Source organism: Blennius ocellaris (genome assembly GCF_963422515.1).
Source record: "Blennius ocellaris genome assembly, chromosome: 17".
Lineage (NCBI taxonomy): Eukaryota > Metazoa > Chordata > Actinopteri > Blenniiformes > Blenniidae > Blennius > Blennius ocellaris.
The window spans coordinates 2,091,105-2,115,365 of record NC_137666.1 but is presented as its reverse complement, the minus strand read 5'-3'; the positions used below and the strand labels follow the sequence as shown (position 1 = coordinate 2,115,365).

The 24,261-nt window shown below is 45.6% G+C and overlaps 1 protein-coding gene across 1 annotated transcript in view; it reads right to left on the bottom strand.

Annotated features, from left to right (window-relative positions):
• The window catches only part of myt1lb (myelin transcription factor 1-like, b), a gene marked incomplete at both ends in the record, with an annotated part of 81,814 nt that extends 57,774 nt beyond the window's left edge, over positions 1–24,040 (bottom strand). The window contains 2 exon segments of the mRNA XM_080513346.1: positions 22,177–22,210; positions 23,995–24,040. Coding sequence (XP_080369472.1) covers positions 22,177–22,210; positions 23,995–24,040 — 80 coding nt within the window.
• Between the last annotated feature and the right edge of the window lie 221 nt (positions 24,041–24,261).

Here is a 24,261-nt window from a genome sequence, read left to right as displayed (position 1 = left end):
TAAGCTGACAGAGACGAGCCGAACACAAAGAAGAAGGTTAATTAGACTGCAAGCAGAGCTCAAATAATACCCTTTCACCCCTTCATCTTTGTAGCCAGAACTCGATAGCAGCCACCGACTGTATGGAAAACCGCCTGCGTGGCTGAAATCCAGACTCAATTTACTCTGATTAATATGGTTATTGACGCTCTAACAATGCGGCATATTGTCAAATCATGATTAACTGGTCTGCCGAACAAACTGTCTCAAGAAAATATTGAAGAACGCCCGTCATGATTTGGGGGAAAAGCGCAAGGCGACGGCGTCAAGCTGTCAGATCGATTTGTTGGGAACAATGCTGGAGCGCGACTGAAAACCCGTTACACTTTGAGTCTTTTTGAATAAACAAATCGGAATGAAGTCTCTCCAATAATGCTTCAATTTCGAGATTGGTCTAAAAAAAAAAAAAAACGAAGAAATGTTTCAGTACAACCAGAATGATTGGCTGTAAGTTGGATGAAGGGTCATTTGATAGGTTGTTCTAATAAAACAGCCTCTCTTGGATGCGTTACTGAAGAGATTCGCAGATTTTTACCGTTGGAAATGTATAAAAATTGTAGTTTGGTGACCTAAATTTAAAAAAAAAAATTTAAATGTCGACTTACCTAAACACTAAAAAAACAAAACCAAAACCTACACCCCTTAAAATCCAGACTACTTTTGTCCCCGCTCAATAAATGGTTTGGCTCTTCTCTCTGGGTCCCCCCCCTCTTCCTCTCTCCTCCCCTCTCTGCACAGAGCTGACGGAGCACAGGTGGAGCCGGCTGGTGGAGCCAGGGAACCTAAGGAGGCGAGAAACTCATCACGAGCGGGGCATTTGGCAGCTTCAGGGTCATTTGCTGCTAAACACCTGAGGTGTTGTGCACTCCAAACTGCTCCGTTTAAAAACACATAAAAACGCGGCGGTTTCATCTCCACTGCGTTCTTTTGTCTCCACTTTCTTGCAAGCGACACGAGGGCTTTTTCCCGCGGTTTCTTTTGGCTAATGGCGGCTCGCAGTCTCATATTCTGCTGGGGTCGCTAGTTCTATAGTTGACACCCGGAATACCAAACCAACTTCCTTGTCCGTCCATACGAGTGTCCTTGTGCTCGCTATTCTGTATATATATATAATTTACAGTGTTTCTGCCATCTATTCCGTGCATTTCTGGACATCGTTTACAAAACACTGCTGTTTAACCCTTGATGGATTCATGGATATTTTTTTTTTTTTATATATATACCAACACTTTATTTATGTAATTTTAGACATTCAGTATTCTGTACCTCCAAGTTCCCCCGTTTTTATGCAACTGCTGATTTTTCTAACCCTGTTTTCTAAAAAAAAAAAAAATTGAATTTGCAACCTTTTCTTTGCAGGAAATTGACAAATTTGACGCCCAATCACTCGGCATGACGCCTACCATCTTAGTCCTTCGAAATAGCCGTGAATGTGGAGCGATTGCGGGGAAATTCTGACAAATTACCAACCTTGTGGAATTTGATTCAATTTTAATCATAGCGATCACGAGGGGGAAGTTTCCTGCAGGCACTGAATATTACCAACACCTTTTGTCAAGCTTTCAGGAGTCATTTAAGGGACTGCGTGAGCCTGACTGATATCTCATGTTAGCTAATGATGACTGATTTAGAACCACCGGAAGAGACGCATCTCACTGTTTCTTTTTTCTTGGAACATCAGTGGACCTCAGTCAACTTTATGGGTACTGATAAAAAAAAGAAAAAAAAAGTGGCCTATGTACTGTAACTTCTTGATTCGATTGGATCCGTCCAGTTTAAATTACAACGTGAATGGAGAGAGTGTTGTAAACCTCTGACTTGAGTGGAGGTTTGTGGATCTACAGCTGGATTAGTCGAGCTGATAAATCCATTTTGGCGGGTTAAAGCTGGGCGTGGGACCAGTGGCCAAATTCACAATGCAATGTAGTACGGAATGGATCCACTGATTGGAAGGGATGATATCACTGATGCACATAATCCTGCACATTAGATAATTTTTTTTAAGTACAATCCGAATTATTACAAAAAAAAGGCCATATAGACACAGCTATTGCTCCAAAAAACAAAAAAAAAGCATCATGAAGCTATTTTAGAAGAATCATAACAGTAAAAATATGCATTTTTTTTTCCGCATTACAGTATTACAGCTGCTTTTGATCTTTTTGTGAAATCTGATGAAAATGACAAAATTAAAATAAAATGAATCGCACACACAGGAGGAAGTTTTGGGGCTTTTACGTGACACCCCCTCTCGTGTAATTTTTACCGAGCCCCATCTCTCCGACGGAGGAGGAAGAGGAAGAGGAAGAGGAAGAGGAAGAGGAAGAGGAAGAGAAAGAGGAAGTCTCTTTGACATTGATGTAATTTAGTTGGCAGCTGCTCTGAGAGGAGGGCTGGCCGGAGGTGGGAGGGGAGGGGTGGAGGAGGAGGGGGGTGGATGCTGCGCAGGGGTTCAGAGGTCAGAGGTCAGGATGCGCCCGGGCCCTCGAGCTGGCCCCGAGCAGCTGCCCACTACCCCCCCGCCCCCCAACCCACCCCCACCCCCACCTCCCCTCTTCATGCCCATGTCCCCCTGGCACGCTCCGCGCTCACTGCACATGATCTGTTATTCCCTTTGATGCCTTTCCTCGGGGAGGCAGTTATGAAAAAAAAAAAAAAAAAAAAAAAAGGACAGAGAGGGGGAGAAAAAAAAAAAAAGAGAAGAAAAAAAAAAAAGAAGAAAAATCTCATAAACACCACCTGTTTATCTGAGGCCGGGTTGTGTCAGAAAGGGAGTTCACAGGCTTGTGGGAGGTAAATAAAGGGGAGAGAATACAAAGGCGTGCATGGGGGTTGGGATAAACAATTGACATTGGAGAAGCAGTTGCATGTGGATGTCAGTGTAAATTTGGCGTTTGGCGGTATGGAGACGCTTTCAAAGCGTGTGAAGGCATCAGAGGTTCACGCGAGGACAGGCTGTGCGGCGGGATAATAGCACTATTACTTTTAATGTGCTAGAAAAGAAAAAAGAAAAAAAGAAAAAGCAGGCGCCGATGCGGAAAAGACAATACAGTATTGTTACAATTAGGAACGGTTACCAGTTTGCTGGTGAAATGCTGTACAATTTCGCAAAGCCACTGCTACGATTACACATTTTAATTATCATTAAACGCCTGTTTATTAGCCAAGTCTGAATGGGTAGCATGAAATACTCCCAAAGATCAACCGAACTCGGCAACCGTGTCCAAATGCAACATCAGCCGGTTTTAAGTCTGTAAAATGCGAAATACAATCGGGGAGATTTTTTTTCCGCGTTCCACGAAGACACAGATTTATTATTGAGGGTTTTTTTTTGATGATATTTAATCCTAATATGAACTTTTCACCCCTGCTACATGGCATTTACAGTACTTGTTATTTTTTTTCCCCCACTGCTTGGATTTCTTGGGTGCTTCAAATCTGCTGCTGACACAGCAAAAACAGATCTTTTATCCTCTTTTTTTTTTTTTTTTTGATCTCCGTTAGCAGGACTTCTATCTTTGAACTGTAAAGTCGTTCGTCTTTGATGCCATTTCTGTGATTGAACTCTCCCTGACAAGTGTGGGAGCTGGTGAATCCTCATCCTGAATAATTGGGGGCGGAGATTGGGGAAGGCCTCGTTGTTTTACGAGGGCTTAAAAGACGCGGACCAACTGTTGCAGTACCGCTGGGAGTCTCAAGGGGGCAGTGCTGAGTTTGGAATAGAAATGGTGCAAGCGTAACCACAGTCACAATTAGCCTGAGATGTTTGCCATTACTGTTGGAAAAAAAAATAAAAATCTGACATTTTCAACCTTTTGTTGAAATAAATCCCAAGAAGCTTTTGAACACATTTAACACATTTCTGCACCGACGTGCGAGCGGGAAAGAAAACCGCTATTTTCGAAAGCAGCGCTCCCGCGACCGTCACTGTCGTCGTGCGAGACGAGGGGCGATGTTCGTCCGGCTCCGCGACGCCGCCGAGGAGATAAAGAAACGTATCGGAGCCAAACCGAGATGGAGCCCGGGGGACTCGGCACGCAGTGGAAAAGTGTACGAGCTAACGACGGGGCTGACAGAACCAGCCCGGCGCCGTTCCCCTCACCCTCAGCCCACACTGCCTTTTTGGCGATATAAAGCTTTCCCATTAAATATGGAAATTTCTGTTTCGGTGACAGATACTTCACAGAGGGGGGTTGATGGCATAGACTGTGTTTTTTTGGAAGGGGAAGTGGCAGATTTTGATTAATGCGACCTTATCTGGTTCTGCACATGGAGGCAAGAGGGGTTCCTGAGCTTGGCGGGGGTGGATGGCTGTACGTTCCCCTCTTCTTCTTCTTCTTCTTCTTCGTCTTCGTCTTCCTCTCCGTTTTGTCCCCTCACTCACAGCGCTAATGCTTTATCTCTCCTTTAATGTCTTGTACTCGGACCGTTCCTTTGCTTCACATGGCCCTCTGATAATTCCGTCTGATTCCCTCGCTCGCCCTCTGCCCCCTCTTCACCTTTTCAGCCTCCTCATCCCCCGCTTCCTTTTCCTTCCGTCCCATTTCGCCGTTGCCTGTTTCCGTTAAAGCCGCTCGTCTCGTCTCGGCTACATTCTATCTACAATTTCCATATCCTTTACTTATACCCTCCTCTCTCTCTCTCTCTCTCTCTCCTCCCCCTCCTCTCCTGCCAGGCGGAGAGTCGAGGTGCAGCAGTGCCTCTTCCTCCTGTCGCTCCATCACCACCTGGCCCAGTTCCAATGCTTTTAGTGAGAGCTATCTGTCAAGCTATGAATAATACAGGCCCAAGGCTGGCGCTAGCTCGCTAGCTAGCTATGTGGAATCCAAATGAGGTCTACAGCAGGAAGAGAGCACTTGACTTTTAGCTCGCTACCACGCTCTCCCTACCAAGACAGGCAATTACTCAGCCCACAGCCCCAGCTGCAGTCATGGCAATCATAAACGAGAACCCCCCCCTTCCACCACCACCCCCTTACCCCCCCCCCCCACCGCCGCCGCCGCCCAGTTCACGTCTGCACACCCACACGCATGCACACTTTGCATGTATAAGCAGTGAAACGCCGTCTCCTGATCCCAACAGCACCGAAATCGTCTACGCAGAGACACAAAGTCCATACGGCTTTGTTGCCACGCGCGACAGAAAATCCATAGTACTATCTTTTCTGGCGGGGAAAAGAAAAAACTAAACAACAACAACAAAAAACCCCAAGTGAACGTTCAGAAAATTTTCCACAAAGTGCAGGGTAACAAATGAAAAGCTCAAAACAGTTTTGACAGTGTTTTCATGGAGGATAATGATGAAATCAGAGCATCGATTGTTGGTGGAATGCTCCAAACAAATGGCACGTCGCTAAAGAAACAAATGAACAGACAGAAGAAGTTACGCTTGATTTTTTTGGTTTTGGTCCCCCCCCCCCCAGAGACACAAAGCACATATTTTCGTTTAAATGTTTGATGACGCAAACTTGATGCCAAATGACTTTTGACCTGAAAAAACACTCGCCCAGAAAAACCTTAAGCAAGGATCTAAACGAACGTACAGGCCTGAGAAGATTTGTTAGGAAATGTGAGTTCTACTGACATGAATTGACGACTTTCAATGTTAAAAAAACCGAACTTCCCCGACGATGCCTTCACTCTGGAAAATGCATCAGGTTTACATTAAAAGCTGGTCCACGACTTGAATCAATGGAATTCCAACTGATTTTTTAATTTTTTTTTTAATTTGAACTCAGTATAAAGCTAAACTCAAAATCTTTGAATGAAGTTCAACACAGCAACAAGAAACATTGATTTTTCCAAGTGAACCCATCTACCGTTGGAAAGAAAGCAATGCGATAAGTGGTTGTTTTTGTTTTTTATTAAAGCATGCATTTTTTTTCCAATATCACAGAGGAATAATATTGCTCCAAATAAAATCCCTTTTGTCTAATATTTATGACTGTTTCCGAAGTTAATATGTGAAGATATCTCTTATGTTTAGCAGCCAAATCACTGCATTTTGTTTTGTTATCGACTCCTGAACCTTCAGGATGTGTTGAATGAATCTACCAGCACTGGCAGAGGTCCAGGTACATCTGTGGTTCCTGCCTCATTAAAACAAAGCCAACACTTTTATCTTTGCTGTGTTTATGAGTAAAATGTTGTTTTGGGATTTTGTATAATAAGGTACTGTACCCTCCCCCCAAAAAATTGAATTGTGTCACAATGTAGAATACATTATATTGTTTATGCGGTATAGGATTAAGATTAGTAACATCGGAGATGGACAGTATTCTTCAACTTTTCTTGTGATTCCCACAGAAACATCTATTTACAGTAAAAGCTTCCGGTCAGTGTGACTCTACCGCAAATTGATTGGAACTCAGAAGACGTGCATTCATAATAAACGTTCAAAACGAATGAGGAAGTGAAATAAATGGTAATGTTTGTACGCAAATCCGTGCTGCATCTGTGTGACTTCAATCAATTCAAAGATTTTATCAAGCAAATTGGCAAACGCGTGTATTTACTGTTCAGACAGCAGCAAAGTGAGGCTCCTCCAAGGCGAGTCTCTGCTCAGACGGCACAATAAACATGGAGTCTTGGGTGGAAAAACAGTGAAAAAGCAAAAAGACGCTTTAACGTTCCGACTTTCTGAAGAAAAAGTGACGTATTTAACATATCTTCTTGATTTTACATTGAACTGCAATTAAAAAAAAACAACAAAAAAAACGTAGCGTGCTACAGCACACTTTCACGTGTACTTGGGACGGACCTCGTTTCCATGGAGATGGCGCATTTTCGAAAAGATGCCTTTACAACAACCCCATGCAAATATATATAAATAGACATACATACACATTTATAAATTCACTTGTCTAATCATTTACTTTGAAAATGGAAATTATGAGAGCAGTGATAGTTATTTTTTCACAATATAAATAATCTTTGTTATTATTAAGAATGGCATGAACGATATGCATAAAATCATAAATCATAAAAGTCCATAGTAGACTTGTGTCAGTATATATATGTTTGCACAGAATTCGACTGGGATGTGAAACCCCAACCGACTCAAAGACGCAGCTTCCACAAACTCTGCACATGTTTTAGAATATTAGTATTGACTCATACGCTAGAAAACACCGCCAACAGTTTTATTTTTTTTGGGGGGGGGGGAGCTGGAGTGTGAAGGAACTCTCCCCGTCAATCTGGGTGTCTATATTTAAGACATTACCGAGCCACAAAGGCCTATTAATCAACCGCCGAGTTACTTCATCACGCCTTATCTGTTGATTAGCAGGAGACACCACGTCCACCTTTATCGCACTTGTTCCGCAGTTATGGCAGCTGAGGGCTATCACATGTATCAGGTATATGACACATGTATGGTCGTATAATTAGCTTTGCACCGAGGCATCCTTAAGGTGACGGCGTTAACCCATCCATCATTGCTTCTAATCATTCGTCGGTGGAGTGTGGGATGTAATTACAGAGTGCTAGGCAACGACAGGCTTCACAGGTAAAAATAGTCGCGCAAGAACGAGAGACTCCTGCATGTGTTTGGCATGTGGGGTGTGTGCAAAAGGTGTGTGTGTGTGTGTGTGTGGGTGGGAAGACGTGTGTGTGCGTGGCTGTGGGTGTACGCATGCCTGCAAGTACCGAGGTAATGAGATCTAGTTAGCGATGCTCCAGAGTGTCTTATTAACAAATAATAACAGCACTCCTTTGTTTTTTACCTCTCCTCCCATCTATTATTCACACCTCACAGATTCACTCATGATTCATTTATAGGAGCATCTTGTGCAACCCAGAAACTAAATGTCACCCAAAAAAACATCACTGTCAGACATGGCGTGTCCGCCGGCACGCCGCCGTGCGTGAAATCTATCGAGGAGTGCACATGCTTCGCCGTCAACCCCCGGACGCGAGGGTCCGCACGCCCGTATAACACAATGCGTCCCGCCGTCGACGTCAACAGCCCGACGCGGCTGTGACAACATTGTGAAGAAAAAAAAAAAAAAAACAACCGCGGGGACTTCTGCAGTCCGGCGCCACTTGTATCAACGCGCACAAGTGCAAAACGATGGAGTGCCATTGAAATAGATGAGTCGGATCTTGCGGGATCAGTAACGAGGGGCTGCGGTGAGGCCATTCTGCCATTCAACCTCCCCCCCCCCCTCCCTCCCCCCCCCCCCGTTGTGAAATCAGCATGACGCCCTGTGTACTTTAGCTGGATTCTCTTTCCGCTGAAATTGCCAGGTTGGAGAGAGGCACTCAGCTGGGAATGCTGCTCTACATGTGAAGTAGGTTGTGTGTGTATGAGGGCTCAGGAGGTGTGTGTGTGTGTGTGTGTGTGTGTGTGTGTGTGTGTGTGTGTGTGTGTGTGTGTGTGTGTGTGTGTGTGTCTGGATTTGTGTCAGCGCACATTACGAGAGCCCGGGGAGGTGTGAATGTACTGTACGTGCGAATGCGATGTGTGTCGGTGCGCTGCCCTTTGCCCCCCCCCCCACCACCACCACCACCACCACCACCACCACCCCCCCACTTCCTCCAGGTGAAGAGCCTGTTCTGAAGCCTCTGCTCCAGTCGAGGGCCCTTGAAGCCCGGATGGAGGCGCACCTACAGCAGCACAAGCGTCTTTCTTCGAGGCTGACGCTTGAACGTCAGGCGCCACAAGTGGCTTTGGCACGAGCCGCCCGCAACGCCCTGAAATGCCGGAGAACATCTATATATATTCACAACAGCGATAGTATATTTCGGCTTCCTCTTCTCACTTGTAAAATATCATTTGGCCTGAGAAGCGACCGCAAAAAAAAAAAAAAAAAAATCTGCCAGGCTGGTGGACAAAAGTCACAGGATGATGAATATTCAAATAAATCCAAATAAAAGGAAGATGGTTGGAAAATTTGGAATTAAAAGTATTATTGACTAATCTAATAAAGAGAATACCAACAAGGATAACCGGCACGGCGGAGGACCATGTAAGAAGAAAGACAATATATGCTCATCCTTGTACTCAAGGTTTCACGTCAAGGCGATATCCAGTGATAAATGCCACTTCCAAGGTCTGTGTGTCCGTAGGATGAGCATCACATTATCAAGAAACACAAATATTCACAGACGCAACACAAAGCAGGAAAGCATTACGACCTACGGCATGCTGGTCACCAAATCAATGTTCTGGTCAATTGACAACGGAACCTATAATAAAGAGCATTAATTACCGTAATTACCAGACTATAGGACGGTGCTGTTTTCACACGCTTTAAAATCTGGCTTAGACACGTGACTAATTTGTGTTTTTCTTTGCTGGTTGACGAGATTCATGCTGCCGACGGATGATGCGTTCAGGTGCATCACGTAACTCAGATGTCTCTCTTTTTTTCTTTTAAAATTCGGTTGGCGTGGCACATATTAAAAATCCAGAAATTCCGGTAATCATTATTTCACCCAAAACATCGAAGCTTTGAAGGTACAGGTTCAATCGATGAGCGATTTGGGTGAGAGAAGGTTTAATTCTGAGGCCTGAGACATTTAGCGTATGTTTTCCTCAGTTATTGCATAATCCGCCAACCAATGGAAAAACCACCGACATCTGCCAACCAGTGGAGGACCGGCGTGTCCAAGAAACATTGACCAACTGATGGGAAACTTGATAAATCACAAAGGCATTAAGACCAACAAATGGAAAACTTTCCTCAGCCACGAGACATTCAATCAACCATTCCCATACTCTAATAATTCATGAGACTCTCAAACAACATCCTGCATAAAGTCCTCACTTTTTATCAGTCGTGACGTTGAGCGGGATCGGTGATATAACTTCGAGAAACAATCAGCCAGCCACGAAACTCAGTCAGTCTCACAGTTGGCGTAACCTTATTAGTCTTCCTCGTGATGTAATGGGGTGATCGTGTCGCTCGGTCGTGCGACATATGATGGATGGACGATGAAGGCGTCCAACTGGCCAACGGACCGACTCTAATCTCAGTCCAGTGACGCGTCACGTACATTCCTGCAAACGGTTGCGGTTGCGGGGTGAGGATGCACCGACCTGCAAAGCAACCTCCCTGAAACTCGCTGAGCGGTGGGCAACTTTTAATTTGTTGTTTTGCTCTTTTCACGGCGAGTGACGACAGCAGTGGCAACGGCGCGATACTACTCCCCCCCCCCCACCCCCCACCCACCCCCACCCCACCTCCCGGCCGACGCCTCGGGACTGATAAAGGGAGCAGTTTCTGTGGAGTGACCACAGCCGACGCTGTCCATTTGCTTCAGATCTGGCACTCTTCTCATCCACATCCTGCTGTTGTTACGCTCTTTCACCGTAGATACCCTAAGACTCATTGTACCACTCTCTGCTGCTTGCTCGCCGCTCTCATATCAGTCTGAGTGCTTTGAGAGCACGGCATAGTAGAGGGAGCGGAGAGGACTCACACTGTGTGCATGTGTGTGTGTGTGCACGTGTGTGTGTGTGTGTGTGTGAGGGAGTAAATAGCATCCCAACTGCAGAGATGGCATTTAAGTGTCTCTCCCTTTGCACTCCAATAGTACTGCAGACCCATTACCTCAGTGCTCGCCTTTGTGTGTCTACCAGCATCTGTGTGTGTGTGTGTGTGTGTGTGTGTGTGCGTGCGCTAGCTCGCTTGTGTAGGGGCTACAAATGTATTTCCGAGCTATTCCCCCAATCATCTCCATGCTCCCACGCGACTCACCCCTCTACCTTTCCGTTCTGATCTTTTCCTCATTCATCATGCTTTCCTCCCTGTCCTCTTGCCAGAGGTCTCCGCTAAGGTGTAATTTAGCTCCCGCTGTTCTCTAATTTCTGCCTTAGTCAGTCGGGGCGTGGCTGGCCCCCCCTGACACCACGGATGCAATCTGTCAATCATCTCGCACAGCCAGGAAATTGCGTTCAAAGTGAGAGTAATTATTAAGTCTGGCCCCTGTGTGGGTTGAATTGAACACCCTCTCTCAGTTCGGCGCAGGGAGAAGTGTGGCTTCGGAGAGAGAGAGAGAGAGAGAGAGAGAGAGAGAGAGAGAGAGAGAGCGAGGCCGGGTTGGATTTGTGGGGCTTTGGAAGTTGGTAAAGCACAAGTAGGAGGGCTCTCCTCACCTCACCTTTTGTCTCGTCTAATCTCTCTGGCTTCCTTTTTTTCCCCCTTCAATCATCATTATCAAAGCGTTGCCATGTCAGACCGGCCGACCACACAACCCCCGTTCTGTTCAGTGGACGTACAGAATGAAAAGGAAGAAAAAAAAACAACAAAAAAAACCCCCTACATTTATACTCTATATTTTAGGCGTCTTTGTGATAACGCAACTTAACAGGCTGCAGACGGAGGAATCGGTGGAGGTAGGAGCAGGAGACGGTCTGTTTGAATTACTATTTGTCCTTGAAAGGCGAAAATCAAAACTGGTGAAGAAGAATGTGGCAACGGTTCGTCTGCCTCCACTACGCCGGCTGACTTACTGAAACCTACTTTAGAAAACACTCGAGCCCCTGGTTACATTTCTGCTCTGCTGGAAAAAAAAAAAAAAGAAAGTGTTGAAATATTTTCCAAGTTTCCTTTTCATTCCAGGAACCGCACACCTCCGCGCGCCGGCGCTCGGCCCGAATAAATGTTTGAATTATGCGGATTGTGTCATTTCCACGCAGACAAACACACGTCGCAGAGTTTAAACAGCATCAAGGACGTCAAATCCCAGGATGCCTCGTGCCGACGTTTGCTCATAAATTCGCCTGCCGTTTTTGATTAACATCAGCTGCGATGCATTAGCGGAGCCATCGCGGCCAATCGCCTGGGCAAAGAATGACAAATCCACGATGCACATATGTTTGAAGATCCAAAACACACTGCGTGCACACTGCGTGCACACTACGGCACGCACGCTCGCAGGTATCCGAGGGCGCAGTTTTCCTTTAATTCTTCTTGAATAAAACCAAAACTGTGGACATCGTTCAGGTTAAGCACTCTTTTAAGGTGAGCCTCTCCTTTGATCTCAGCGCCGCCTCCTCTGAGCTCTCCCATCCGCTTTGCATGGGATTTTTAGTTCACAGGTTTTTTTTTTTGGTGATTTTTCCAGTCACGGTTAGTCGAATCATGAACACAAACTCGGAGCAACACGTCCTCAAACGTCCCACACATGCTTTTTTTTGTGTCCGTGTTCCCGACGGTGCGGGAATAGTTACGCTGCAATAAAAAATAAAAAAAAAAGCAGAGGAACGATGATAAAATTAACCGGCCGCCGAGGATAGTAATTTTTGCATCTTGCCACTAAGTCGGGCACAAGAACAATCTCACTAGTGTGACGACGGGAGTCAGTCTGTTAGCTGTTGTCATGATGACCGGAACAAAAATGAAAAAATTGTTTAATAATTTGCACAAATGGTTGGTCGGAGGATATTTGATAATAGTAGACAGGTTACTACAGCGAGTCCCTGAGCAACACCCTCGACCCCATCAGCTCCCCGGAGCGTCTTAAAATGACTGCCCACCACATTATTAATAAATAATACCTTCTTTTTTTTTTTTGCCTTTTTATTATCCTGAAGCTTCACAATGAATGAGTATCGTGTCCCCCCCCCCCCCCCCCCCCCCCCCAACATATCCAATGGAAACTCCTTGGAAGTAATTCTTCTGAATGAGCTGTGAACAAACAACACAGCTCAGTGACGAGAGCGGAAACGTTGACCATGTTTCACATTCCATCACATCCTGAATTACCTGGACTTCCTGAAATCGATGCCTCAATGCTCCCGATGCTCCAACATTCACAGTATGAACTGAGGACGCTTTCAACGTCCGGAGCCTCGGCATTCAACGCCACACATTTCTGACACGAGGCTGGTTGACCGTCAAACGGCAGCCTTATACACGTCGTTACTCCGTTATTACAGTTACTCTCGGGTTTGGTGTTGGCAGGACGGGAAACGAGATCGTCGACATTGCTTCATCATTTCGAGAAATCCAGAGACCGACGGGCTTGTCGCGCCTTGTTACAGTCGCTCAGGCAATTACGGGACAATATGCGCTCGATTGCGCAACCAGATCGCAAATGCTGGTAAAATGCAAGACCACAGACGTGAAAATTGCCGGGATCACACGAGGCGCGCACGAGCAACAGTGGATGTCTGTAAACCTCCGCTAACCCCCAGAGGTGGGTGTCGACGGAGGCTTGCGGCATTTACCAGGCCTCGGAGGATATTCAGGCATTCAAAGGTGATTGCGAAGAGCTGAGAGGTGGAGGATGTATGGATGGCACGCCGACGTCGAAAGGCGCGGTGGAAGAAAAAGGATGGAGGAAGAAGGGGGTGGGGGGGGGGTTGGGGGGGTGGCGGTGAAGGCTAATTAACATATTAATGACCCCACCTTCCTACAGCTTCTGTCGGATAGTCCAAACACTTTGATAAGTATGCAAATGAGAGCGGCGCCATCTGAAGAGGGAATTAGCTCTGCCAGAGACAGCCGAGAGAGAGAGGGAGACGGGGGAAGAGAAAGGAGAGCGGGAAGGAACAGAGTGTTAGGAGGGAAAGGGGAAGTTTAAAAAAAAAAAAAAAAAAAGAGAGAGAGACAGGAAGAAGCAGCGAGGAGGAATGTCAAGAAGAAGAAAGAGGAGGAAGGAAGGAAGGAAAGAAGAGACCAAAGGCAGAAAGACTAAACAGAAAGGGCGTCTCAGGCGGATGAACTGATATCTTCATGTTTGTTTTAGTCGTCTTTAATTATCCGACGCGTGTAGAATCAGACGGAGAATATTAAATAAGGGGGGGGGGGGCTCATACCGAGGCGCTGGCCGGCTCTCGGATCGATTCGACGGTGCCTCGTCGCGACCCCCCCCCGCAGCGACGCGTAGAGAACGGCCTGCGGGGGACGGGAGCCTGGCCGGCGGCAACAGCAGACGCCGCGGCGAAGGCTGAGGTGGACGGCTCGGAGTAATGACCCCGAGCAGACAAGGGCAAGTAATTATAACACAGACTGATCTCACTCGCTCCATCACCGGAGAGAATGGCGCGTAATAGGGATGGGGGGGGGGCGAGCGAGCGGGTGAGACAAAGGCGGCGGCAGGCGAGGGGATGCGATTGGCCGGGGGATTTACGGCGTGAGCTCGTCGCGTTGCGCAATAATATTGAATCGTTTCATTACGTCGATCGGCTCGGCCACGTTTCAGCTCTGAGGCCGACGATTGAAGCCGACCCCCCCCCCCCCCTCCCCCCCTCCCCATGGAGCCACTCGGTCACTGCGTTGACAAGAGCACTGACATCCCGGTGGAAATCTGCTTCTGAAGCCCAGATGTAATAGAAATGATCCACTTTACACAGTGTTTTGAATAGAAATCGATTAGCGGGGGGGGACTAAGGTTTTTGACAACCAATCGCACTTTGTCAACCTGTTGTGTGAGGGAATGTACACACAGATGTAGATCCAACATCTGCACATTCAATACATTTTTTTTATATGTTGACCACGACACTTTTTTTTTGCGAAAAATCACCAAAATAATTTGTAATCTTGATTATTTTCATGCTTCACTGTCCCTTTGTTATTCAGTGTTGCACTTCCTATAATGAAACGCCACATTTCTTCCTCTTAAATGTAAAATTCAAGTGTATTATTTCCAATTATTTCCGAAAACTACAAACAAAAAGTAAGGAAAGCCTGTTTATATCACGCCACATTTGTACTGGTTACGCATTTGTGGGATGAGGAGCGGTGCCGGGTATCGTCCCATCAAAAAGGAACTTTCACATCTTCCCCCCCCCCGGGCCAAATGTTAAAAACGGCTCGTCTTTTCTTTCCTTTCCTTTGCCATGCACAGTCCCAACAGTCCGGCCACCTCCACCTAATGGCGGTCAACAGTCTGCTCAAGCTCCGCCGTGGGACGGAATCCCACTGCAACCGGCATTTGCCATCAAGTCAGCCAACATGGCTGTGTTGGTCACTCTGGCATGGACAGCATGCCCGAGCTCACCCTCCCCCCCCCCTCCAAGTGTTCTAATGGGGGTGACAAGTCGGGACTGTTGGAACGGCTCTCCACCACATAATTCTGGAGATAAGACTCTGTGGGTAACAGGAGAAAAAAGGATTCCGCTATACCTCACCGCATTCATTTTTCTTTTTCAAGCTGCCTTCACCAAAAAGATGGGACTCCCCAAGCCAGACCCCTCGCCACACGAGTGAAGAATTTGGACTTATCGCTGGAAATCAGGTGTCTGACTGGATTTGGAGGATTTTGTCTTGGCTGAGACCCGCGGCAAAAATTCCACGTGACGCAACTCAGGCTTTCTGAAACACTTTGAAACCGTAATTTAGGTGTTTATATCAAATTCAGGTGTTTACATCAAAACTGTCCCTGACTTCTGATGCTTTCAGTGTTTTGTTTTGTTTTTTTTACCTTTTTTAAACGAGCAAAGTACAGAAATAAACCAAGGAAAGAGACTGGAGCCGGACCAACTGTTTGCCTTTAATGATTGATGATCTGTTCGTGTTTTAGTTTGGATCCAAGCAACTTATAATTGCGATTTGCATCCACACAATGTACACGCAAAGAACTGTCCGGATGCTGTGGATTTGTCACTTTAGCATGTTTGCGCAGATGTTCCAATTAGAGGTGTCGGCGTGCGTGAAAACCAGATCTGGTCACACGTAGAGCAGGAAGCCAGAAAAAAGGTCACATGTGTAGGTTGTAGAAAACGTCCACGTGTACTCCTGTGGCCTCTTCGATACTCGCGGTTACAAAAAAAAAAAAAAAAAAAAAGCAAGATTAGGTTTAAATGGCTGGAGAACAGCATTCAGTTCTAATAGAACATCCAAATTAATTTCCCCCACCCCGCCAAGGTTGCAGCATCAGGCTATTTTACCAGCCATAATCCCACCAAACTTATAGAGGCCAAGCCGAAGCTTTAATCCCCCGAGACGCTGCGTCAGGATCTTAATTGATGCGCCGGTTCCTGCTGCTACGTCACATGAACGCGATTATTATATCCAATTAAGCATCTTTCTTTCTTTTTTTCTAAAACCTGCAGTTTCTATTAAACTCGCACTATCTTTTCCAAACGTCCATCCAAGTTGCATTTCAGTCCACGCTAAGCGAACTGGAACTAATTGCGCTTAATCGACAATTGATTTTTCAGATCATTTTGTTGCTTGAAAACTAAACTAATCAAGACGCGACGAGGCCTGAATGCTTTTTTAAAATTATTATTATAACCTTTATTTATCAATCAATCAACTTTATTTATAAAGCGCTTTTAAGCAGCCGCAGCTGAAACAAAGTGCTGTACATTGTAAATAAAAATATAAGTCGCAAAATAAAAACATTAAAACAATAAAAACAATAAGATGTTAAAACAATTAAACAAAACATAAAAGGTTAAAACAAAAAAAAAAAAAAAAAACAAAAAACGAAGGCACTAAAACCAGACCAGAGTCTCACGCTGAGGTAAAAGCCAAAGAATAAAAATGTGTTTTAAGACGAGTTTTAAAAACGTTAAACGTGAAACTTGGGGGGGAAAAAAAGAAGAAGAATGACAAATTCTGACCCGACGCAGCCATTTTCTGTGGCGTGGCGTTCCCGACACGCCGCCGTCAGAATAAATACGACGAGAAAACGAGAGCGAAGTCCTCAGTAAGAGCAGCAGAGGACAACGCCGTGTCTCCTTTATGAAGGCAGAACTGGGAGAAATGAGAGGCTTTCCAACTTATCCCCCGTACTTAACTGTTCTCAACACTTCAGCTGGAAAGCACACGAGTCCCCGACAATCAAATCTTGCGCGTTCAAGGTGAAATTTCGCAAAATCTGTATCGGATTTCCTTGAATTTTTCCTTTTTTTCCCCTGATTTATATAAGCAAAAAAAATGGAGTGAAGTGTTTACCTCGGCCAGCCGGCCACACCTTGAAAACCTTTCCTTTACGGTTTATGTACATTTTTGCACGTTACATTCATTACATTGCAGCGAGCCGCCGACTCTGTGCGATTATGGACTCGGGACTATTTCTGGTACCGTCAGACTGACACTCCCCCCCCCCCCCCCCCCCCCAAATAACAACCAAACCAAAAATATCTGCTCAAATCTTGGCCTTTGTTTGAAATCTGGGGAATTCGTCAGTGTGCATTAACACCATAATTAGCAAAAGCCTGCGCTGTCCTCGTTATGTAAGAGGGCTCTTTTTGTCTTTTGAAATTGGATTACCGCAGGAAGAAGCATTTATTCCCAGAAACAGGGAGGGCGGGGGGGGGCGGGGGGCGGGCAGGGGGGGGTTATTTGAGGGGCATTTTTCATCCTGGCGTCTCCACCATCCAGTCACCGGCACAAAGCTCTCCTTCCCCACTGAGCTCATGCGCAGTGCTTATACACCCCAATAAACATGATTAGCATGGCAGACTGTAAATATGCAAATGACACAGGAGATGTGGAGGGAATGTTTATGCTGTGAGCTCTCAGTGCCGCGTTCCCTCCCTCCCTCCTCCACCCATAGAAGGAAAACCATGATGGGGTTTTATTGAGATGGGGGTCTCTCTTAAAGCTACCTTCACTCTTTTTTTTTCTTCCTTTCATAAAGGAAATTCATCCATGTAATTGGAGCTTTCGGAGGGATGTCTTCACCGGTTGATGTCTTTGCTGCTTTTTTTTTTTTTTTTTTTTTTTGTCATTGCGAAGATGAAGGCAGCCGCAGTGACACACGGCCACGTGCTCCGACGCCTCCAAAACGCCGCATTAACAACAAACCCGCACCGACACCCGGGCGTCTGTCTAAAGGGCGACGCGTTTCCAGTCGGTTTCGAATAGACTGGCGTCGGAGGAGCGGACATCCGATCTGAGGAGACGGCGCTCATATGTTCGTGTCGAGGCACGGGATCCAATTAATGCATCCGCCCTGCTGAAACCACCGGAATTGTTGTCTCGCTCCCATCAATCTGTTGTCTGCACGCGCTTTGTCCAATTGTGCGGGAGGCTGCAGCCAAATGGGCGGTCCGTCACCGGAGCCCGACAGCTTGCACACATTAACACCTATTCAGAGGCTCCAATTAACCTGCAGTCTCTGTGGCGTGAGAGGAAACTGGAAAAAGCAGGAAAAAACTGAAGAACATGCAAACTCCTGGAAGTTTATCAATTTGGTGCCGCCATGCATAATTGCTTTCCCTCACTTCCCTTCAAATGTGGAATTTATTCTTTTTTTCCCCCCTCAATTAAATGACAGCATCACGTTCTCCTTTCAGGTGAATTTATGATCTTCAACGCTTAATAGATCCTCAATAATCACCTGATTTATGTGTATTAATCAGAGTTTTGAGCCTTATTGAGCTTCAAATTTGTCACTGTTGTGTTAAAATTTTATTGTTGGCTTGTCGTCTCCTTCCTAAATGAATAATGTGAGTTGCAGAGTTGAAAAAAGTAGTTTTTTTGTGAAGCATATTGATGAGCATCATCTGATTTACATCGGATCACCCTGAGAGCCAAACAGCTTAGCCAAGCAATAAAGTAAAAATTCGGGTGAGAAAATTGTCAATAACAAAAAAATAAACTGGAAATGTACCCAATTAACATAACTTTTCATTAATTTCCATTACAATTTTCTTGTTTATGCCCAAAATCTACAAACATTCTGCATCGTATACATTCTGCTAGGAGCTTATTCACTGATTAGGATTTTCAAAGGTTTAGAAGTCGACTAGACTTTCCCATCTTGCACTGAAATCAACAGAAAACGAGGTCAAGGGAACTAAATCATTTTGCTATAGTGAGGAAATCACTTGGGCACACTTATTCCAGACATGCTATTATTATCTATAGTATCACGGTAAAAAAAAAAAAACGTAGTTTGAAGTGGTTATTATGGTGATATTTGAAAAAACTTGGCACCTGCAGCCGCTTGTGAACTGAAGATGAACAAATCTATTTAGGAAATAGGATATTTGGAATTGGAAATGTCCCCGACATGAGCAGGTGTCGGATTTCCGCCGCTGACCACATCCTTATGAGTCAAATATATTTCCACCCCTCAATCGCCGCCACTCCATATTTCCATTGTCGCGGCGGAAACTTTCAATCGCACACGCTTGCCGTTCGGCCTTTGGTCAGTTTGTCGTTGGGGTTTGTCCTTTCCCCAGCTCCACCTCCACCTCCACCTCGTGCACGGTGACGTAGGAGGTCACGGGCAATAAAAGTTGCGTGAAACAAGCGCGAGACGCCCGTGACTCCCGGCGTCCGAGCCGCTCTTGCTGCTCGATGCAAAGTCAAGCGTGTTCGCCCCGGAGACTATCAGCTCTCCGGGGAGAGACGCCATCGAGCGGCATTATCGACATTATAGACGCCTCAGCCCTGAGATAGGCTCCACATCGATCCACTGATTAATTACTATCTGCAGGCGGCAGCAGCACAGTGAGGGAGGGAGAGAGGGAGAGAGAGGGAGAGAGAGGGAGAGAGAGAGACTGGATGGAGGAGGGGTTTAGAAGGAGGTGAGAACGATAGGAAACAGTGAAAGAGTGAAAGTGGAGGAGAGCGGAGGATTGGGAGATGAGAGAGGGAGAAACGGGAGAGAGCGAAAGAGAGAGAGCGAGAGAGAGAGAGTACACCTTGTACTATCTATGGATATCAGCTAAAGGCAACACAGTAATCTTCCAGGTGGAATATTATTTATTGATATATAGGTAGGCAAGGACCCTTATCTTGGCTCCGACCAGCCCCGAACACACAGCCAAGGACAAAATGAAATTCACATATTACCGAGGTGGAAACAACTCGCAAAGACAAGTAGAGGACACTGGAATACACACCCTTGAATTTCCAAACAGTTCCTACTTAACGGCGTAAATATCCGTGAAACTACTGGCGCCTCTGCGGCAAATGCAAGGTAAACTTTGGAATTAGTTATCGTTATCTTGGTCCTGCGCAACACAGCGAGCGAAACGGCTCCAGACGACAAGGCAACATGTTGGGGTGTTTAAATTAAGAGGCACAAACAAAAAAAACTATTTAAAGCAGAGATTGTCTTTTTAATGTTGTATTTTGGCAAATTAATTAAAACGGTGAAAACGGTGTTGAGTGAAGCAGGGGTGTGAAACATAAGGCCAGCGGGGCCAAAAAACAAATAGTTGGGGTTCTACTTCTAAGGTTCCTCCGACTCTGCCCCACCACGGTTGTCGCATAACAAAGTTATTTGAATTTTGAATCTCCAGCCGAGGAAGTCGGGGAATCCTTCTTCTTCGTGGGCGTGACGTCAAGAGTTGTGCAGATCTCGATCTGTTGTGTTTATATCGGCTTGTTTCCTCTTAAATATCCAAGTTTTTACAGTGTTTTGAAGTTATAGTCGGCGTTTTATGAGCCTTGATGAAAGATTGAGCCTGGAAGAGACCGAGAGAGGAGAAAAGGGGCACGGGTGGCGGGAGCCGCTAGCTCGCCACTAGCGGCTAGCAGGAGCCACTAGCTCGGGCGGCTAGTAGACGATCAAGTAATGGGAAAAGCGCTTCGACATGCTGGAACCAGGAAGCCGGTCGTTCTGCCAAAAGTCAGGAGCTTCAAAGCCTCAAAGGTGAAAAGTGGCGGCTGCTGAGGCGAGGAGACGAGGACGAATGGAGGACGAAGCGTCTTCTGCTTCCTCAAACATGTTCCAGACGGGGTCACCGATGGCAGAACGACACATTCTGTGTCTTCTTCATCAATCACTGGACTTGAAACGCCCGATGATGATGAAATATGGTTAAATTCAGCCTCTTCGTGGTCAAAACTCTGATCCTCCATAATGTAAACACAACTTGGGCGTGTGCACAACTCGTGATGTCGCTCTATTATTGTCAGAAGCTCCGCCCAGCAGAGGAAATACCGCTGTTTATCGGCTATTTTCTCGCAGATTGCCGTGTTTTAACATTTTACCCTTTAGCCAGTTCGCATGACAATGTCCCTAGAAGCGACAGCCAGAGTGTTTTGGAGGTCGAATTTTCATTTCACTAGGACTTTAAGACTCTGTCGTGGCACTTCCTGTTCCTGCAAACATTTCTTTCCTCGAGTCCGTTTCATTTTTACCGAGCTGAGCGTCACTTGTCAAGGTCATTTAAGAAATGAGCGCGGTTGTCAATGGACGCCTATACTATCGACTGAGCGAGCATCTTTACTCTTTACAGCTCTTGTGGATCAATGGATCAATAGATCCCAGTGAATCTCTTTCTTTTTTTTTTTATCAAGGTCAACTCAAGAGCTTATGTCATCGGATGACGGCCGTCGTATCTACTGACCCTGGACGTCTCTGCACATTCGCGGGCGAGAATCTAGAATTGAAAAACCTACAAATACGAGATCCTATCCGGAGCTCCTGGAGTCGAACGCAATCGAGCACCTGAAACTTAATTCCTTTTTGTAATGGATTGGCGCTCTTAATAAATGACAATAGCTCTCCAGCGCAAACAAAGAGGCAACTTCCTTCGCCGTGACAAAGAAAATCCTTCAAATTTGAAGCAATGCCGCATTCTACCTTCCGCCCACTCGACTCACCCGACGAGAACTGCGGAGCTGTAGGCGTACAGGGAGAGAGGGGAAGTTGTGCTGCTTGGGTAATAAATGGATAATTGACTATCGTGCTAAATATCATCAAGTACATGAACCAAAAACAGAATTATTTAGTTCCTCTATTTGGATGATTAAAAGTGGAGAAACCCTCTTATTTAATATTTCATACGAGTAGAGACTGGATTACCGAAAGGGAAGATGGGAGTTTGGCGCTTTCTCTTCTGCCGTTATCGTCTTTTGGCGATGTTTAATGTGTCCGACGGATGAAAGAGCGAGTGAGAGGGGTAAAGCGCGGGGGGTACAGAGAGAGAGGGGGAAATAATCTGGAGTATCTCTCCACGGCTGGAGAAATGAGAAGGAATGGAGTGGAAAAAAGGGAAAGAATAAAAAAAAAAAGGGACGTGAAAGCAGCAAGGTGGGAACGTGAAAGTGCAAAGTGAGAGTTTGACTTTAATTTAGAAAGAGGTAACACAACAAGGTGTGTGTGTGTGTGTGTGTGTGTGTGTGTGTGTGTGTGTGTGTGTGTGTGTGTGTGTGTGTGTGTGTGTACAAAGTGTAACTCTTCGGCTGTTTTCCGCCCGTCTGTGCATTTGCGTTAATGCCGTTTTGTGTGTTTAGCCTCTGAAGTGCACTTTTTCAATTTCACTGACCTGAAAAGCTCCGTTAATGCTGGATCCACAGGCACTGAGAGAGAGAGAGAGAGAGAGAGAGAGAGATATTATGATTACAATTATGTAACATGACTGACTTCACGATGCTTTAGGTACAACAGTGGAGATGCACCGATACTGATACCGATACCGATACCGGTATCGGCTCCGATACTGCACGGACCATTTGTACTCATAAAAAAAGTTTTACGTAAAAAAAGCCATTACACCTTTGATATTGTAACACCTTTTATATCACCAATTGAACAAATGCGTGGTCACGCTTAAATAATAAAACACAATAAAACGTCGTCTTCATTGCAGGAGCTGGTCTATTTTATTGTTCCTGAGCTTTTGCCCTTTCGATCGCTGGCTTCCTTCGACTACATTACACCCATGCTATTATTTGTTTTGTCTTTTTTTTTTTGTTGGCGGCGACTTCTTTAATTTCCTAAGTGTTGAGCAAATCAACTCGATCTGAGGAGAGTTCATTATTACCTTCACGCCACGCGAGCGCCAACAGCAGTGCAGCTGAATTCAAGACAAATGGTCACTATGTCGTGTTTATATTTAGTTTTGATGCGTTTTACAATCGAATAACATTAAGGGCTGTTAAACTGTACACAGACTAATACGCCTTGACAGCTTTTTTTTTTTTTTTTATATCGAGACTCCGGCAAAATCCAACCTAAAAATTCATTTCAAGCTTTAACACAAGGTTGGGCTTAATCCTCATTTGTTTATATTTCATGCTTTCAAAGGATGCCTAAAATATGTACAGCATGAGCATGCATAAATAACCTGTCTGATAATAATAAATGGATGATTTAGGAAGAACAACCATTTGTTATGGCACGATAGCACGCGCGGTTATAGATTATGTATGAAAACAGCAAATTGCCAAAACCCAAAACAGACTCAAATGTACATTTTGGAAAAACTCACTTTTGTGTATCTTAGGTCAATTAATTAATCAACATGCAAAAAAAAAAGAGGGTATTTTTAATGTTGTCAAATGCCAAAATTACTACATTTTGACCAGAAAAGTACATAATTAAAAAACTAAATCTGTATGGGATCATTATTATGGCTGCTTATGTAGGAAACTCAGTTTAACTTCATGTTTTGCCATGAAAAAAACCCCCAAAAAACAAAAACATACACCACTCTATCCAGTAAAGTCTGACTTTGCTGCTCCGCCACAGCGCTTCAGAGCAGCTCATGTCAAAGGCGATATGATTCCCCGGCAAGGCTTTAAAGATGACTTCCATCTTCGGCCCGTCACTGTCCGGCATCAGAGGACTTTATCGACCTCGATAAAAAAAAAAAAACGTGATCATCACCTCCATTATTCAGCTCGCGGTCCGTTTGATCCGCCACATGTCGGAACAATGGTCGTCACGTCTTCCCTTGTTTGGGCAAAGACGCCCGGAACTTTCTGATCAAATATAAATCAAGGCGTCGCTTTGATGGGCACCTTGTGTTAGATGTGACAGGACGGGGCTGACCGAGGCTAATTAACAAGTTTCAGCGATCGGATTCAAGTTCCATGTGGCCGAGACGGGAAGACAAGGCCGGGGGGGGGGGGGGGGGGGGGGGGAGGGGGGAGGGGGTATTTCTTTTCAAACAAAAAAGCGCCTTAAATCAGACTTTTAGCATTACTGGGAGTTCCATATACAATGCAGGATGGAGGGGCGACTGGAGTGTGACAGTCAGATTTGTGCAGTGGTGTGTGTGTGTGTGTGTGTTAAGGGGAATAAAGGTCACCCTGAATGGCGGCGCCCGCCCATGCGTGCAGGTGTAGAGGCGTGCGGGTACCTTTGGATCGTGTGCGATGGCGCTTGTCGTCTGCATCCACCTCCATCTGCAGGGAAACACAAACAAGCCGTTAACCACACGACGGGCGGGCGCCGCAAAGAAATGTTCTTTAATTTGGATACGTGTCCTTTCGGGTTCAGCGTGGGTCCTTCTAGTTTTTTTTTGCCTTTCTTTTCCCGACGCGTTTCCCGACTCATTAAACATTTGGATTCGCACGTGGTGAATGCAGTCGGTGTACCCGCAGCGTTTAAAGGCCGAGTGAAATGT